At 49.7% G+C, this 13,778-nt stretch overlaps 1 protein-coding gene across 2 annotated transcripts in view; it reads left to right on the forward strand.

The window, feature by feature from the left end:
• The first annotated feature begins 7,189 nt into the window (after positions 1-7,189).
• Positions 7,190-13,778, forward strand: part of PIK3R1 (phosphoinositide-3-kinase regulatory subunit 1) — a 57,575-nt gene continuing 50,986 nt past the window's right edge. For both annotated transcript variants that reach the window (XM_069749664.1, XM_069749671.1), the window contains exon 1: positions 7,190-7,771. In XM_069749664.1, the coding sequence (XP_069605765.1) occupies positions 7,438-7,771 (334 nt within the window). In that variant the 5' untranslated portion in view covers positions 7,190-7,437. The remainder of the gene's footprint in view (positions 7,772-13,778) is intronic.

Below are 13,778 nucleotides of genomic sequence, written 5' to 3' on the forward strand. Positions count from 1 at the left end.
GGCTTCTATGAATAGGTTTCTAGCCGCTCTTTATACCAAATCTCAGGGGTTGCCCTTTACGCTTTATCTCCTGTAAATGGATTTGGACTTACACAGAAGCCCATGGGTTGAGGCTACAGAGTAGGCTGCTGACTGGTGAAGCAAGCTGGTGGCAAGAAAGGTCATTATGTGGTGTAATTATTGATAGGTCAAGTCAGGGACAAAATAGGAAAGCATATGGGTGGTCGATATACAGGCAGGGGTCAGAAACCAGAATAATCAAAATAGCACCACAAAAGCAAAGGGCAGGGATGTGGACCAAGTTAAGTTGAACTTTAGTAACTGGCAAAGGGGAACAGACACTCAAGATCTTCAAAAGCCAGCAGCCCCACCCAGGATTAACAACAAGAATACAAGACAAAAGTTACCCTCAAGCTCCAGGCCAATATGGTACAAGTCCCAGAGTCACACCAGATCACCACTTTGTTACTCCACATCACCCACGACATAGTTTCGATGTGGCCTGGTGAAGAAGGAAGAAACAGGGGTTATGGGCACTGACACGGATGTCCTGTTTACATGGGTCGAAGTGCTGCTGATAATAATTTATATGTATACATTCATAAAAATCAACTCATCCAAAGAACGGGTGATTGCCGACCTGTGCAGTAAGGTCCCGAGTTAAAATAAAAATCATGTATACTCGCCTTCTGCAGTGGTGCGGTTTCAGCAAAGTCGGCACCACTGTTCCCGCAGGTAACGTGACTTGTTGAATCACGTGCAGCTAATGAGCGCTTACTCGTTTTCCGCAGCATCTACTATTTCAGCCAAGTGGACGTCCGCCCTGAGGGAATATTGATGAGATGCATCCAGTGACATAACTTGACGCTCGTGGACAGTGAGGACCAATACAAAAATTCCAACAGGGCCCCAACTATTACAGGCTTTTAATAGTAATGATGTTTTCATATGGAACTTTTGGGCCCCAGGGCAGCCCTTGCATCCCATAAGTTGGGGTTATCCCTCCCTCAGCCCGCAATCTACCAAAACTGTTGTGCATGCCCTCATCATCTCCCGCCTCGATTACTGCAACACCCTCCTCTGTGGCCTCCCCGCTAACTCTCATGCACCACTCCAGTCTGTCCTCAACTCTGCTGCCCGGCTCATCCACCTCTCTCCTCGCTACTCCCCTGTTTCTCCCCTCTGCAATCCCCTCCACTGGCGTCCAATTCCCCAATGAATCCAGTTCAAACTACTAACACTGATCTGCAAAGCCATCCATAACCTGTCCCCTCCCTATATCTCTGAACTAATCTCCCAATATCTTCCCTCACGTAATCTTCGATCCTCCCAAGACCTCCTGCTCTCCTCCACACCTTTTCGCTCCTCACACAACCGCCTACAAGATTTCTCCCGAATGTCCCCCATCCTCTGGAATTCCACGCCTCAACACGTCTGATTATCCACCACCCTTGGATCCTTCAGATGGAACCTGAAAACCCATCTCTTCAGGAAAGCCTACAGCCGTCAATAACCGAGCTGCTGCCTCACCACCACCCGAGCTGCCACCTCACCACCACCCAGGCTGCCGCCTCACCACCACCAGAGCTGCCGCCTCACCACCACCAGAGCTGCTGCCTCACCAACCACCCGAGCTGCCACGTCACCAACCACCCGAGCCGCCACGTCGCCACCGCCAGAGCTGCCGCCTCACCAACCACCCGAGCTGCCGCCTCACCACCACCCGAGCTGCCGCCTCACCACCACCAGAGCTGCCACACCCCCGACCTTCTGTCTCTTTCCCATTATCCCATAGAATGTAAGTCCGCAAGGACAGGGTACTCTCCCCTCTGTACCAATCTTTGTAAATTTGTGTAATGTAAACAATATCTATAAATCTGTACGTAACCCATTTATCATGCACAGCACCATGGAATTAATGGTGCTATATAAATAAATAATATAGTGGTGGACAACCACCTGAAGGCTGGAGCTACCTGACATCAAATGGCCTAAAATCAGTCTATGCTGTTGCTTAATCGCAGCATGATGCAAGTGATTGGGGTAGCACTCCAACCCCCAAGATACTGTGACCCCTCAGATCAGAGGCCCACCCTGTATACCCCAATCTTATACTCTATGGGCCCCTCAGATCAGAGGCCTCCCCCAGCATACCCCAATTTTATGCTCTATGGACCCCTCAGATCAGAGGCCCACCCTGTATACCCCAATCTTATACTCTATGGACCCCTCAGATCAGAGGCCTCCCCCCAGCATACCCCAATTTTATGCTCTATGGACCCTTCAGATCAGAGGCCCACCCTGTATACCCCAATCTTATGCTCTATGGACCCCTCAGATCAGAGTCCTCCCCCCCTGTATACCCCAATCTTATACTCTATGGACCCCTCAGATCAGAGGCCCACCCTGTATACCCCAATCTTATGCTCTATGGACCCCTCAGATCAGAGGCCCACCCTGTATACCCCAATCTTATGCTCTATGGACCCCTCGGATCAGAGGCCTCCCCCTGTATACCGCAATCTTATACTCTATGGGCCCCTCAGATCAGAGGCCCACCCTGTATACCCCAATCTTATACTCTATGGGCCCCTCAGATCAGAGGCCTCCCCCTGTATACCCCAATCTTATACTCTATGGACCCCTCGGATCAGAGGCCTCCCCCTGTATACCGCAATCTTATACTCTATGGGCCCCTCAGATCAGAGGCCCACCCTGTATACCCCAATCTTATACTCTATGGGCCCCTCAGATCAGAGACCTCCCCCTGTATACCCCAATCTTATACTCTATGGACCCCTCAGATCAGAGGCCTCCCCCTGTATACCCCAATCTTATGCTCTATGGACCCCTCAGATCAGAGGCCTCCCCCTGTATACCGCAATCTTATACTCTATGGGCCCCTCAGATCAGAGGCCTCCCCCTGTATACCCCAATCTTATACTCTATGGGCCCCTCAGATCAGAGGCCTCCCCCTGTATACCCCAATCTTATACTCTATGGACCCCTCAGATCAGAGGCCTCCCCCTGTATACCCCAATCTTATGCTCTATGGACCCCTAAGATCAGAGGGCTCCCCCTGTATACCCCAATCTTATACTCCATGGACCCCTCGGATCAGAGGCCTCAACCCCCCCCCCCGTATACCCCAATCTTATACTCTATGTACCCCTCAGATCAGAGGCCCACCCTGTATACCCCAATCTTATACTCTATGTACCCCTCAGATCAGAGGCCCACCCTGTATACCCCAATCTTATACTCTATGGACTCCTCAGATCAGAGGCCTCAACCCCCCCCCCCCGTATACCCCAATCTTATGCTCTATGGACCCCTCAGATCAGAGGCCTCCCCCTGTATACCCCAATCTTATACTCTATGGACCCCTCAGATCAGAGGCCCACCCTGTATACCCCAATCTTATACTCTATGGACCCCTCAGATCAGAGGCCTCCCCCTGTATACCCCAATCTTATACTCTATGGACCCCTAAGATCAGAGGCCCACCCTGTATACCCCAATCTTATACTCTATGTACCCCTCAGATCAGAGGCCCACCCTGTATACCCTAATCTTATACTCTATGGACTCCTCAGATCAGAGGCCTCCCCCCCTGTATACCCCAATCTCATACTCTATGGACCCCTCAGATCAGAGGCCCACCCTGTATACCCCAATCTTATGCTCTATGTACCCCTCAGATCAGAGGCCCACCCTGTATACCCCAATCTTATACTCTATGTACCCCTCAGATCAGAGGCCCACCCTGTATACCCCAATCTTATACTCTATGGACTCCTCAGATCAGAGGCCCACCCTGTATACCCCAATCTTATGCTCTATGGACCCCTCAGATCAGAGGCCCACCCTGTATACCCCAATCTTATGCTCTATGGACCCCTCAGATCAGAGGCCCACCCTGTATACCCCAATCTTATACTCTATGGACTCCTCAGATCAGAGGCCCACCCTGTATACCGCAATCTTATACTCTATGGACTCCTCAGATCAGAGGCCCACCCTGTATACCCCAATCTTATACTCTATGGACCCCTCAGATCAGAGGCCTCCCCCCAGCATACCCCAATTTTATGCTCTATGGACCCTTCAGATCAGAGGCCCACCCTGTATACCCCAATCTTATGCTCTATGGACCCCTCAGATCAGAGGCCCACCCTGTATACCCCAATCTTATACTCTATGGACTCCTCAGATCAGAGGCCCACCCTGTATACCGCAATCTTATACTCTATGGACTCCTCAGATCAGAGGCCCACCCTGTATACCCCAATCTTATACTCTATGGACTCCTCAGATCAGAGGCCCACCCTGTATACCCCAATCTTATGCTCTATGGACCCCTCAGATCAGAGTCCTCCCCCCCTGTATACCCCAATCTTATACTCTATGGACTCCTCAGATCAGAGGCCCACCCTGTATACCCCAATCTTATACTCTATGGACCCCTCAGATCAGAGGCCCACCCTGTATACCCCAATCTTATACTCTATGTACCCCTCAGATCAGAGGCCCACCCTGTATACCCCAATCTTATACTCTATGGACTCCTCAGATCAGAGGCCCACCCTGTATACCCCAATCTTATACTCTATGGACCCCTCAGATCAGAGGCCCACCCTGTATACCCCAATCTTATACTCTATGGACCCCTCAGATCAGAGGCCCACCCTGTATACCCCAATCTTATGCTCTATGGACCCCTCAGATCAGAGGCCCACCCTGTATACCCCAATCTCATACTCTATGGGCCCCTCAGATCAGAGGCCCACCCTGTATACCCCAATCTTATACTCTATGGACCCCTCAGATCAGAGGCCCACCCTGTATACCCCAATCTTATACTCTATGGACCCCTCAGATCAGAGGCCCACCCTGTATACCCCAATCTCATACTCTATGGGCCCCTCAGATCAGAGGCCCACCCTGTATACCCCAATCTTATACTCTATGGACTCCTCAGATCAGAGGCCTCCCCCTGTATACCCCAATCTTATACTCTATGGACTCCTCAGATCAGAGGCCCACCCTGTATACCCCAATCTTATACTCTATGGACCCCTCAGATAAGGGGCCCACCCTGTATACCCCAATCTTATACTCTATGGACTCCTCAGATCAGAGGCCCACCCTGTATACCCCAATCTTATACTCTATGGACCCCTCAGATCAGAGGCCCACCCTGTATACCCCAATCTTATACTCTATGGACCCCTCAGATCAGAGGCCCACCCTGTATACCCCAATCTTATGCTCTATGGACCCCTAAGATCAGAGGCCCACCCTGTATACCCCAATCTTATACTCTATGGACCCCTCAGATCAGAGGCCCACCCTGTATACCCCAATCTTATACTCTATGGACCCCTCAGATCAGAGGCCCACCCTGTATACCCCAATCTCATACTCTATGGGCCCCTCAGATCAGAGGCCCACCCTGTATACCCCAATCATGTCCTCCCTCTATCTGAAACTAAACCTGTCAAAAACTGAACTCCTCGTGTTTTCTCCCTCTACTAACCTACCTTTGCCTGACATTGCCATCTCCGTTTGCGGTTCCACCATTACTCCAAAGCAACATGCCCGCTGCCTTGGGGTCATCCTTGATTCTGACCTTTCATTCACCCCCCACATCCGATCACTGGCTCGCTCTTCTTACCTGCATCTCAAAAACATTTCTAGAATTCGCCCTTTTCTTACTTTCGACTCTGCAAAAACTCTTACTGTTTCACTTATTCATTCTCGTCTGGACTATTGTAACTCTCTACTAATCGGCCTCCCTCTTACCAAACTCTCCCCGCTCCAATCTGTCCTGAATGCTGCTGCCAGGATCATATTCCTCACCAACCGTTACACCGATGCCTCTACCTTGTGCCAGTCATTACACTGGTTACCCATCCACTCAAGAATCCAGTACAAAACTACTACCCTCATCCACAAAGCACTCCATGGCTCAGCACCACCCTACATCTCCTCCCTGGTATCAGTCTACCACCCTACCCGTGCCCTCCGCTCCGCTGATGACCTCAGGTTAGCATCCTCAATAATCAGAACCTCCCACTCCCGTCTCCAAGACTTTACACGTGCTGCGCCGATTCTTTGGAATTCACTACCTAGGTTAATACGATTAATCCCCAATCCCCACAGTTTTAAGCGTGCCCTAAAAACTCATTTGTTCAGACTGGCCTACCGCCTCAATGCATTAACCTAACGATCCCTGTGTGGCCTATATTAAAAAAAAAAAAAAAATTAACTGGTTCATGCAGCTTTACATGAACACCCAAGCCTTACACTATGGCTGGTCCGAATAACTATAGCAATTGTTACCATCCACCTCTCGTGTCTCCCCTTTTCCTCATAGTTTGTAAGCTTACGAGCAGGGCCCTCACTCCTCTTGGTATCTGTTTTGAACTGTATTTCTGTTATGCTGTAATGTCTATTGTATGTACAAGTCCCCTCTATAATTTGTAAAGCGCTGCGGAATATGTTGGCGCTATATAAATAAAAATTATTATTATTATTATATTATAATCTTATACTCTATGGACTCCTCAGATCAGAGGCCCACCCTGTATACCCCAATCTTATACTCTATGGACTCCTCAGATCAGAGGCCCACCCTGTATACCCCAAATCTTACACCCCATGTACGGTGTGACGCAGGGCGGCTTCAAACACTCCAGATTATATTACCACTCACAGCAAATGTTTTACAAAAGGTTTTAAATGTTCTAAATTGGAAAAAAAATTGAATACATTTGAACTAAAATGCCAATGTCTGCAGATGATGCATCACATAGGTGAAGAGGTGCTGCAGCTGCCCTCCGCCGGACCCCTGCATTCTGCAGCCCCTTCTTCGCCATGTTCGGGTCACCGCCCAGTGCACCTTGTCACCAGCAGTAACAGAAGGGCAGAACTTTAGCACCGCGCTGACTGAGCTCCGGACATGCAGCAAAGCGCTGAAATCTTCCCCTGGAAACTCACACGCACATGGCAACAAGCCTGCTGCCCATTTAAAAAATGGCTCCTGCGGTCCCTCCCCCTCCGTGACGTCGCATCTATCTCCACCAATCAGGAGTTAAGCAGTAGAACTACTGAATGACAGATGTGTAAAGCAGACAGATGCGCATGCGCACTGAGTGATCTAACCGCATCTGTACGGCCCTCACTCACTCCCGCCCACCCGGCTGGCTGGCTGGGTCTCCTCGCCCAGTGGTGTGAGCGGCTCCTGTGTGTGCAGCGGTGAGGAAGGAAGGAAGACGGAGGAGAAGGACGAGACTGAGAAATGAGAGCAAGCTCCGGCGCCTCCGACTCCAGGCAGTCCCCGGGCACCTTGGCTGTGTGAGCGCCGAGCGGCTCCTCATTGCACCGACAGTTTCTGCTTTTTGGCTTGTAGAAATCCGCGGCGGCGGCGGCAGCATGAGCGCGGAGGGATATCAGTACCGGGCCCTGTTCCCGTACAAAAAGGAGAGGGAAGAGGACATGGAGCTGCGGGTGGGGGACGTCCTCACCGTCAACCGGGGCTCCCTGCTGGCGCTGGGCTGCGGCGAGGGCAACGAGGCCAGACCGGAGCACATCGGCTGGCTGAACGGCTACAACGAGAGCACCGGGGAGAGGGGCGACTTCCCGGGCACCTACGTGGAGTACATCGGGCGCAGGAAGATTAACCCTCCAACCCCCAAGCCCAGGCCACCGAGACCCCTGCCCGTGGCCCCCGGGGCCGCCCGAGGAGAGGCGGGGGCAGAAGCGCAGGGTGAGTGTGTGCTCCCTGGTGTCAGCCCCTATGTGCTGCCTGCACCGCGCTTTACATCACGGCTCCTCTCACTCAGCTTCCGGTCTATTTATTTCCTGAATCCAGTGTTCAGCCTTCTTTATGCCTAAAAAATGCACCGGAAAATCCGAAAGTGACCTCGTGTTGCTAGATGGTGATGAGACAGGTTCTTGCTTTTAAATGCATAGATCTATGGTCCATTTCTGGCTGCAGAATGAGTTAAGGAAGGATCTGTCAGTGAGCTCCAGCAGGAGAGCTTGTCACTGCTACCTGTCTGTCTCTGAGCTCATTTGTCACCACAACATGCAACAACATTAAGGATTCTCCACTGGAGTATGGTGATGAGCACCAAACAGTGCAAACAGCTGTGATGGCAGGAGAGAGTTCTCCAGATCCAGGTGATTGGGAAGATCTGTGTTGATGGTTGTGCTAACCCCTCCAGGGTATGGGCGTCCCCCCTGATGTCAGATAGCCGCCTCACAGGCATGAGCATCTGTTCCCCCTTCCCAATGTCAGATAACCCCTCACGGGTATGAGCACCCCCCTGATGTCAGCCCCCTCACGGGTATGAGCACCCCCCCCGGATGTCAATAGCCGCCTCACAGGCATGAGTATCTGTTCCCCCTTCCCAATGTCAGATAACCCCTCACGGGTATGAGCACCCCCCTGATGTCAGCCCCCCTCACGGGTATGAGCACCCCCCTGATGTCAGCCCCCCTCACGGGTATGAGCACCCCCCTGATGTCAGCCCCCCTCACGGGTATGAGCACCCCCCTGATGTCAGCCCCCTCACGGGTATGAGCACCCCCTCAGATGTCAGCCCCCCTCACGGGTATGAGCACCCCCCCAGGTGTCAGCCCCCTCATCGGTATGAGCGCCCCCCCGATGTCAAATAACCCCCTCATCGGTATGAGCGCCCCCCCCCCCTCACAGGCATTTGCATCTGTACCACCCCCCTTCCCAATGTCAGGTAGCCCCCTCACAGGTATTAGCGCCCCCTGATGTCAGATTTCTAGGATCTTTCTAACACTTCTCTTCAGCGTTTTGCAGGGATTGGCGAAGTGTCAGACTGGGCTGCCGGGATGGGACCTGAGCAGATGGGGAAAAGTCCCAGAACTATGGGCTGTAGCTGCTCCAGGGATGGCTGGATGTCCTCTGTGGCCGCTTCTCTCCCTGCTGGCCCTTGTAGTGCCACACATGTTGCACCATGCAGTGCGATGATCAGCCCCACATTTCCCCATTTGGCAGTGTTTACAAACATGGTGGTATGTGCCAGTGATCATTGCGTGGCGGTCCGGTGCCATCTCTTCTTACAGAACTGCCACTAATAGATCTGACACATGACCCCCGCAGGCCCGAGCCCTGTGCACCCATTGTCCCCTCCTGTAATGTGCCCATTCTGTGCCCTCACTTTATCTCAGCCCATTAGTATTGAGTGCAGCATTTCCCCAGGAGCCATCATGTTCCTGCATTTATTGTCCTGGACATTCTTGAGTCAAAGTCAACTGTGAACGTGGAATGTGCTGGCAGTGCACAAAGAAGTCCAGTTCCTGTCCTCCACTATTGATTTTTTTTTCTTCCCCTTTCTTTCCTGTGCTGCATGGAGATCTGCAGGCTTTGTGTCCAGGACAATGGAGCAGAAGTGTTTCTGTACCCAGGCTCTGGATCTGCGGCCCCCACGCACCTGGACCCGCTATGTGGCATTGTCAGTCCTAGGACATGTTTGGTGGCCAGTAGATTAGCATAGAGGACAGCTGGATTTAGCCCTATGAGGGGCAGGGGGCCGTGCAATGTTCTGCATGGTGCTAAGCACACTGTTTACATACTAATGGGGCGGCTCGCGCACACATTGAAATATCTGCCATGTTTGTTTGCTTGAGTTCTAAATGTTTGTAAATTCCTTTCTAACTTTAGTTTCTCCGTCCTGGAGCTTTCTACAAACTATTAGAACGATCTGTAGTCTTAGTTTTTTGTGTTTTATTTATTGCTCTGCCATTAATATTTGGTTCGATGCTTGCTGTGATCAGGATTCTCGCCTTCACTGATACAGAACATATTGAAACGAAACAAAATTAATTTATTTTCTCACTTTCTAAGGACTGTTTTTTTTTTTTTTAACCACACTTCTAATGCATTTGCAATGTGACAAGAAGATGAATCCGGTGAAGTTGCTTTTTGAGATGCAAGTGCCATCTACTGGCCTGGAATAACATGGGAGAGTGTAGAGCTACATGGGAGCATGTTCGGGGCGAACGCAAAGTTCACTTTCCATGTGTTTTGTTTTGTTTTTTGATTTTTTTTTTTCCCCCCTCATTTGTTTTTGTGCAGTTTTTATATATTTGTGCTGCAAACGACTGCATTGTTGTAGACACCAAAGTTTTGGTGACATTTGTGCATCTTGAGAGAGAGAGAAGGCTTTTTGCACCATGTTGATGACTTTTTGCAGAAGTAAGGCCGGGTTCTGGCAAGCACACGGGGTTTCTTTCGGGATCGTGCAGTATGGGGTTCCAACTTTAGCCCCAACTGAGTCGCTGTGGACACTCTGACCTCCATCCTGGCAATATTCTTCTTTTTTTTTTTTTTTTTAGACCTGCATAGAAGTGTGGTCTGCTACACCCTGTCCACAGTGACTTCATTAAAGTGAATGGCTCTATAGGGGTTCTGTTCTGAATCTGGGGATGTTCTTTTCTAGATGCATTACTTCTAGAGGGCAATTTGGTGACTACAAAGCAGCACTTGACTTAGACCAGGGTTTGGCATACGGGAACATGGGTACGATTTGGGGCTATACATGGTCCATCCAAGCTATTTTGTGTAAAGACCCATTGCCTCTTCTGACACAGCTGTTTTGGCTTTCACAGAACTCAATTGTGTTGTTCCTCTGCTGTTTCCTTTATCTCTTAAAGGGGTTGTCCACCACTTTAACTTTGGCCTACCCTTAGGATAGGTCATCAATGTCTGATCAGTGGGTGTGGGACATCTGGCACCACAATGATTATCTGTTACAGGTGTTGACGGTGGCCAGAACTGCCCAGTTATGAAGCTATTGATTTGTATGGGGATGGATATGTAGTACCCGACTGCGTCGTGTCTGCCATTTCCAACAGCGCGGCCGGAACTCCGCCCCCTCCTCCCACGACCTTACAATGGGGCAGCGGATGCGTTGTAAAACTGCATCCGCTGCCCCCGTTGTGCTTTTACTTCACAGCATGCGTCGGCCCAACGCACTGAGACGGGCCCGTACCAGCGCTAGTGTGAAAGTAGCCTTACACGTGTCAGGAGAGATGACCGATCCTCTAAGGGTTTATGTACATGGGTTGTTGGTTTTTTTTTTGCTTTCTAATAATGACATTTTCTTTTTACCAATTGGAAATGCAGTCCCACTGTTATTACTTGTCCTTTGCCATGTCGGAGACCAGTCAGGAGCTTTGATCATTGGGAGTCTTGGTGCTGAGACGCCACCATTACTGATAGTGTTGGAGGAGAGCCGCATTTGGCTCAGAGCCTTTGCTCCTTCATTTTAGCATTTGGTTGTGGGTCTTTACACCCCCAGCCAAACCTTTTTATTATGACAAAATTTGTGTTTGGTTTTTTTAAAACAATAAGGCTACGTTCACACTAGCGTTGCGCCGCCCTGCGACGCAACGCGCGACGCACGGAAAAACGTTTTGCGACGCGTGCGTCGTTTTTTGACAAAATCGGACGCAAGAAAAATGCAACTTGTAGCGTTTTCTTGCGTCCGACGCTAGCGTCTAAAACGACGCACGTGTCGGAAAACGCGTGCAAAAAGACGCACGCGTCCCCTATGTTAAACATAGGGGCGCGTCGCCGACGCGACGCTAATGTGAACGTAGCTTAAGTGGAATGTCTCTTCACGACAGCCCCTTTTAGTCTGAATTTGGCCCAGTGTCCATTTAGTCCCCAAGCTTCACAATCTCTCTCCTTTTGGATGCAGTTTTTGTGTGGATTGCACAGCGGTTTACACCTGCTCCTCCCTAGGAATCCACACAAAAAATGCAGGAAATCCACAGGTTATCCACAATGCGTTTTACCTGCGGATTTTGCAAAAACTATGCAGAAAAATCCGCACACAAATCCGCAACGTGTGCGCATAGCCTTGTGGCCAACCGTATAATGCATGCACGGTCGAGTCCTTCAGCGCCTCTTTATGCGGCCATAGAAAAAGGAGTTGTCTTCATTAGCCAGCCCATTTGATACACGGCTCTTGTTCAGACTGTAAAGTCTCAGGCTGCTGCTGTTATGTTGCTTTATAGCTTATGATCTTTGCTTGGCGGCAATGGTGAACAGATACGGTACTTAAGCTTCAAAGCCTTAAGGGCCATTAAATGAAAAGATTTCACATTTTCAGGAACCGGGCATCTAGCGAAGATGTCTCCTGACATTTGGAGTTAAGCAGCGCATGCCGTGACATTTTGTGTGCAAGTACATGGGCCCATTATGAATCTCTATGCTTCGTACACTTGTATGTAGAAGTTTTAGGGATCTGCATAAGTTATTTGTATGAATCTGTAGTATTGGCGCCTGGCCGGCCCCTGACGCCGCACAGTAAGACCATCCTCCACCTGGATGTTGGTAGTCTACACCTCACAGCACATGACGGCCTTTTTTCCAGTGCCCGCTGGGATCCCAAAGTGGATGGACTATAAGCTCTTTGCTACTGGGTGATGGCGCCTATTTTGATACCTTGTGGCCCAGATTACTTATTTTGTAACGGTGCCATTGTGTAATTGCCAGTAATGAAGCCATGCGATATCCCCCTCCCCACTTAAAGGCTGATTACTTACTCCGCCAAATCTCCGATGAGCCCTTAACAGGCGTTAATGAGGATAAGAGCTAAAAGGACAGGAGTTTAATTGCTTGCTCCCTTCGTAATCCATATGCTTTCTAGATACATTAATCAAGACGTACTTGTGTATGGTTGCACTTGTGTCATCCAGTAAATATTTTCTCAACTGGTAAAAATTGTTCCCGTTTTTTTTAAATTATCCAAACTTTCATTTCCCAGACGGGTTCTAACCTGCGCCCCTCACCTGTAGCCTACATTGCTAGATGAGGGTTGCGTTCTGACACCTAATCTCCAGTAATCTCCACAGACTATGATATCATACTTGGCACACAGGTAGTGTCTTTTTTTCCAGAGATGTTTGGTTAGGGTAATGAATTGCTTCTTGGAAAATCATGGGAGCCTTTAAGTCAACAAAAGCTGGAGAAGCATCGGGTGCATCACGTCCTTCTTGGCGGTGCATCCATTGAATACACACTGCCAGGTGACACATCGGCCGTCCCGTTCCTCTGTGCTCCTCTAAGTCACTTTTGTAGATTTTTGCCTCGTTTATTGAAATGTCGCAGTTTTTTTTTATCCCCCTAATTTTAATATAATTTTTTTTTTTTTTTTTTTAAATTAAAGAGCAACGTTGCATTTCATCATCAAAATGAAACTGATGACATAAGATGTGAGGAGAAGCAGATGCGTTCACCAGGGCTGTGGAGTCGTAAGCCAAACCTCTGACTCCGACTCCTCTAAAATGGGCTCCTACTGCACGACGCTCCAGCCCTGACAGCGCTGTGCAGTCGGTAAGCCAAACCTCCGACTCCACCGCCACAGGTTTTCACCAAGCTATTTTCTGGCGGTCGGGGCATTCTAGGAGTAGTAGTTTCTCAACAGCTGGACAGCGACAGGTTGGAGACTGCTGATGTTTAGCGAACTCTGGTTGTATTGGATTACAACAGCGAAATCTGGTGTTGTATGGCTGCATTGGCAGATAAAGGGCTTAGGCCACGTTCACATGGTCAGTATTTTACATCAGTATTTGTGAGCCAAAACCAGTAGTTTTTGTTTAGTGTAGATCACTATAATTATATGAACCTAGCCTTAGATATTCATCTGACATATTTTTCCGACCTTGTGGCCCTGCTTTGCCCATACTATGCCCATACTATCGATTTAATCTATGGCACTCGCCCTTAA

The sequence above is a fragment of the Ranitomeya imitator genome, chromosome 1 (assembly GCF_032444005.1).
Source record: "Ranitomeya imitator isolate aRanImi1 chromosome 1, aRanImi1.pri, whole genome shotgun sequence".
Lineage (NCBI taxonomy): Eukaryota > Metazoa > Chordata > Amphibia > Anura > Dendrobatidae > Ranitomeya > Ranitomeya imitator.